Below are 5594 nucleotides of genomic sequence, written 5' to 3'. Positions count from 1 at the left end.
ATGCTGAAATAGCCAGACCCTAGCACCAGGAGGCTGGAAGGAAGCTGTCCTACCTTCCCGGCCCTAGTCTGGGCATGCTCTGCGGTCTCCAACACACACCCTGTGTCTCTAGGCCGTTCTCACCTGGGAAATGAGGGACAACAATCTGCTCTTTAGAGGGGACAAAATGAGGCAAAGGGACTCTTGTGATTAGAGGCAGGCTGTTTGTGTTCAGAGGAATTTAGAAGTTAAAATAACTGAGTGACACCTACCCAGTCTGCTTTGAGAAAGGGCTTTGGATGCTGCAACGTGGGAAGAGCAAGGCTTTGGAGATCTGCTTCCTTGGCAGAGGTAGCTGGTGCAAGTCAGCCTCTCTGAGCCTCAGTCTCTTCCTCTGTAAATGGGTTGATAACACCTCCTTCACAAGATGGTCGTGAGGGTCAAATGTGAGAATGCATAGGCATGCTCTTCACAGCCTGATAAGCTCTATACCAATATTAAATAAAGGAGAAGAAAGAACGGGAGGAGACTACAGTGACTGGAGAGAGTGTCTTAACAGGGTGCTGTACCCTGAGTTCCAGTACTGGGGATGAGACTCAAGCCCTCAAGGGTTCTTCCAACTTTGGGATTCTCTGACGGTGGCAGGGCTGTGGGAGGAAGCACTTGTGGTTTGTGTCTGTTCCTGGGATTTCTGATTCTTGTCCAAGGAGCAGTCATACCTCAAATTTTGGTCCTTTGCCCCACCTGCCTTGGGAGCCCCAACCTCAGGAAAAGGGGAGGACATGTGTGGGGCCGGCGCCCTCTAGTGGTCAGTGTTAGCACTTCATCCGGCTGCCTCAGGCAGGACCAGGTGGTGGGTTGGTGGGAGGATGGTGATAAAGGCGAAGGTAGAATTTGGAGCTGAACTGGGCCCCCAAACTACAGAATATATTGGTGTTCTTGGCCCCCTTTCCCAACACATACATTCTTTCTGGTGGGTGGAGGGGAGCAGTGCAGGGAGGAGGAAAGGGACAGAATGAGGAAGGGGTCAACACAGCTCTCAAGGCCCAGCCATCCCAACGTAGCCCTCTTTTTGGGGACCAGGTTGGGACCTCTTCACTTTGATGGACAACTCCACGGTGATATCCTGCCAGAGCGTGCCTGAACTCAGACTGCTCCCTTCTGCCACCTCGCCCTTAAAAAGAGGACATGGGGCCAGCCCGGTGGCATAGTGGTTAAGTTCACGCGCTCCGCTTCGGCCGGGGTTCATAGATTCGGATCCCCAGTGTGGAAATACCTACCGCTCATCAAGCCATGCTGTGGCAGGGTCCCATAGACAAAATGGAGGAAGATGGGCATGGATGTTAGCTCAGGGCTAATCTTCTTCAGCAAAAAGAAGATTGGCAAAAGATGTTAGCTCATGGCCAATCTCCCTCACCAAAAAAACTAAAAATAAAATTAAATAAATAAAAAGAGGACAGATTGGTGGTCTCTCTAGCTGAGACTGTGTGTGCACAACCTCACAGGGCTGGTGACAGTGGGGAGGAGAAGATGACAAGCTTGGGGGACATGACCCCAGGAGAGGAGCGGGTACAGGATGAGTGGGAGGAGGTTCTAAATTATCCATCAGCAGATGCCCGTCAGTGGCCCCATGCATAAATGTATAGAGAAAATAGGTGGGGGCAGCGGGGAGAGAGAAGGAGCCTGGGTATAAAAAGGGCCCGCAAGGGATCGATTCTAGGATCCTAGGACCCAGCTCCCCAAACCGCTCAGGGACCTGTGGACAGCTCACCCAGCAGCAATGGCTGCAGGTAAGCGCCCCTAAAATTCCCTTGGCCTTGGTGTGTACTGAGGGGTGGTATGGGGGCCCTGCAGATGCATGGGGGCACTAACCCTGGGCTCCTGAATGTGAGCATAGACGTCTACATCCAGACATTTGGCCAAGTTTAAAATGCTCTCAGTCCCTGGAACGAGGAGGAGGAGAAAGAAATTTCCTTGAGGCAGGGAGAGGTCTGGCAGGAGACTGAGGCCCCCAACCCTGCGTGTGTCTCTCCAGGCCCTCGTACCTCCGTGCTCCTGGCTTTCGCCCTGCTCTGCCTGCCCTGGCCTCAGGAGGTGGGCGCCTTCCCGGCCATGCCCTTGTCCAGCCTGTTTGCCAACGCTGTGCTCCGGGCCCAGCACCTACACCAACTGGCTGCTGACACCTACAAAGAGTTTGTAAGCTCCTCGGGGATGGGTGCTCGTGGAGGGTGGCAGGAAGAGGTGAATTTCCCCCCGTGGGACGTAATGGGAGGAAACTGATGAGTTCAGGGGTTATTTTATCCAAGTGAAGATGCTGTCAGGTGAGCAAAAACTGAGGGGGGCTCTGAAGAATCTCACTGATGAGAACCATGCACCAGCTTAAACCTGGGCGGGCTTTCCTTCTCCCAGGAGCGCGCCTACATCCCTGAGGGACAGAGATATTCGATCCAGAACGCCCAGGCTGCCTTCTGCTTCTCGGAGACCATCCCAGCCCCCACGGGCAAGGACGAGGCCCAGCAGAGATCCGTGAGTGGCCGCTGCGGCCCGGCCAAGGAGCAGGGCCTCCCTCTTTCTAAGAAGGCCGCCCCTTCTCTCCTCGGGCCCTGGGCGGCCTTCTGCCTGAGGTGGCGGAGCGGGGCTGAGGGTGAGGGTGGCTGCGGAAGACCACCGGGCAGATGCCGGCCTAGAGGAGCTGCCCTGTGCCCACGCCCACCACCCACCCCTCACCACAGGACGTGGAGCTGCTCCGCTTCTCGCTGCTGCTCATCCAGTCGTGGCTCGGGCCTGTGCAATTCCTCAGCAGGGTCTTCACCAACAGCCTGGTGTTTGGCACCTCAGACCGTGTCTATGAGAAGCTGAGGGACTTGGAGGAAGGCATCCAAGCCCTGATGCGGGTGAGGATGGCATTGCGGGTCCCCCTCTCCTGAGCCTGGAGGCCCCGCAGGCTTAGCTAAGGGGTGGGGAAGAGAGATCCTGCCGCCCTCTTTGTAGCAATCTAGCCCCGACCTAGCAAAAATCTTACCCTTCGTTTCCCCTTTTGAATCCTCCCTGCCTTTCTCTGTGCCCTGGAGGGGAAGGTAGAAAATGGATGGGGGAAGGAGGGAGCAGCTTGAAAGGACTCGGCTTCTCTTTCTCTCCTTCCCTTTTGCAGGAGCTGGAAGATGGCAGCCCCCGGACTGGGCAGATCCTCAAGCAAACCTACGACAAGTTTGACACCAACTTGCGCAGTGATGACGCACTGCTCAAGAACTACGGGCTGCTCTCCTGCTTCAAGAAGGACCTGCACAAGGCTGAGACCTACCTGCGGGTCATGAAGTGTCGCCGCTTTGTGGAAAGCAGCTGTGCCTTCTAGTGCTGGGCATCTCTGTTATCCTCCCCAGTGCCTCCCTTGACCCTGGAAAGTGCCACTCTAGTGCCTACCCACCTTTCCTAATAAAATAAAGTTGCATCATATTGTCTGAGTAGGTGTCGTTCTATTATGGGGTGGAGGAGGGGCAGTAACTGGACAAGGGGCAGGTTGAGAGGACAACCTGTAAGGATCTTGTGCTGTCTGTTGGGAACCCAGCTGCTGAACAATAACTGACTGAGTTCTTCCGGGGCTAGAAAGAACCTGACCCATTCACGCCTCTCTGTTAGGCACCAAATCCATTCCCCACGTGGGTGGTCCCAGCTTGCTGGGCAGTCATAGGTCAGGACCACCCCCAGAAGGTACTTGGAAGCATTCCTCCCTCCCCCATCAGCACAACACCACCAAACCTAGCCCCCAAGAATGGGAAGAAATGAAAGTGAGATAGGCTATGAAGTACAGAAGCAAAATGCCCCAACGTGAGAAAACAAGGAGAGAAATCATAGAATTACTTCTGTGCAGAAAATTTAAGGTGAATACATGTTAGGCCCACCTACCCTTGGGAAATGGGAACAATGCAAAAATGGCTTTGGGACAAACAGAATCAGAATGTTTGGAGAGGCCAGCCTGGTGGTGTAGTGGTTGAGTTCACAGCTCTGCTTCAGCAGCCCCGGGGGTCAGAGGCTGGATCCCAGGCACCAACCTACACACCGCTCGTCAAGCCATGCTGTGGTGGAGTCCCATATACCAAAAAAATAGAGGAAGATAGGCAACATACATTAGCTCCGGGCCAATCTTTCTCACCAAAACAAACAAACAAAAAAAGAAGAATGTTTGGGATCTGAACTGGGAAGTAGAAGAGAGATTCTAAATTGGGGGTTGCATATTCAGTGCCAACAGGTGCCAGGTAGATAACTACATAAGTAAGGAGGGCTGGATGTGAAGGGATAAATCACAACTGACACTCAACCTCCTGGTGAGGGACACAACACGGAGGAGTAGGGACCAGAGGAACCTAAAGAACTCAGGCCCCAGCTAAGGTGGGGCCCATCCAGCCTTATCACCATTCGAGACTGCAGGAGCAGGGCTACCACACCTTCTGATTCTTCGAGACAGGCAGGACATCCAGACTTTCATGTGAAATCTAATTTTTAAACATTGGCAACTAATTCATTTTGAAAACACTTTAAGGGCAAAAATTAACCCAAACACATTCGGTCTTCAAGCTGTCAGTGAGCAATTTGTTCTAAGAATGATGGATTGGAATAACTTGGTACATATAAAGGAAAGAATCAGAAAGACTTGGACTTGAATTTTGTTCGTGAATAAATTATGTAACCTCCCTGAGGCCCAGTTTCCTTATCTGTAAAATGGAGATAATAATATATTGCCTTACAAGGCTTATGTGAGGATTAAATGAAATGATGTTTCTGAAATGATCGACACATTACAGCACTCAAGAAATTGCAACTGTTTTCGCATTGAATTTTGGAGCGTTCCATGTTTTCTGATGAAATTTTAAACACTTGTTATTTAATCATATTCTGTTTTGCTAATGGCATCTCTAATGTTTCTTTCTTTTTTATTTCCAAATGAACTTAAAAGGGTAATAGTTAACACTTTAGAGTTTTCCCGGCACCCAAGCACATTGGCTAAGTAACTAGTGACCTGTAAATCAATACTTAGATGCTGCTCGAAGTAACTCTATTATTCAAACATGATTTTACTAAGTCAATAATTCTTTTACAATGCAAATAACCAACCTCCTAATTAATCTTCCTAAAAAGTTCAGATTTTTATATGCTATAATGAATTTTCTTTAAAACAGGACCCACCTGTATTCATTTTGGATATTTTACATTTAGTCATGTAAATGTAAACTTGAAGAGTGGTTGAAAGTTGGAATAATCAGAACCTTGGAGCTCTATTTCTTAGCTCAGAAACCATTTGTCTGCCTTAGATCATTCTTTTATTTTCTGACTTTAAAATCATGGAGTTTTGGAGTTAGAAGTTTTGGCCGCATAGGTCATCCTAATTCCTTCTAATTCAGGAATCTTACTCTATAGCATCCCTTATAGATGGTATTCACTTGTGCAGCACTAGCATCAAGGGGATTGCTATTTCACAGGGCAACTTACTCTATTAAACCACTCTGGTTTCAGAAAAGTATTTCTTACGTTAAGCTGAAATCGATATCCCTGTAATATCCCTCATTCAGCCTTAGAATTATTTGAATTTCGTGGTCTTTAGAAGCTGATGAAATGAGTAC

General features: G+C 49.8%; 1 protein-coding gene across 1 annotated transcript; it reads left to right on the top strand.

The window, feature by feature from the left end:
• The first annotated feature begins 1527 nt into the window (after positions 1 to 1527).
• On the top strand, positions 1528 to 3331 carry GH1 (growth hormone 1). The gene is made up of 5 exons (XM_058562054.1): positions 1528 to 1559; positions 1920 to 2175; positions 2389 to 2505; positions 2712 to 2873; positions 3131 to 3331. Exons 1-5 carry the CDS (start codon positions 1528 to 1530, stop codon positions 3329 to 3331), a joined length of 768 nt encoding a protein of 255 aa, XP_058418037.1.
• Positions 3332 to 5594: the final 2263 nt, after the last annotated feature.

The sequence above is a fragment of the Diceros bicornis genome, chromosome 18, assembly GCF_020826845.1.
Source record: "Diceros bicornis minor isolate mBicDic1 chromosome 18, mDicBic1.mat.cur, whole genome shotgun sequence".
In the NCBI taxonomy this organism is placed as follows: domain Eukaryota; kingdom Metazoa; phylum Chordata; class Mammalia; order Perissodactyla; family Rhinocerotidae; genus Diceros; species Diceros bicornis.
Note: the sequence above shows the minus strand (reverse complement) of the source record. Positions and strands in the feature narration are given on the sequence as shown.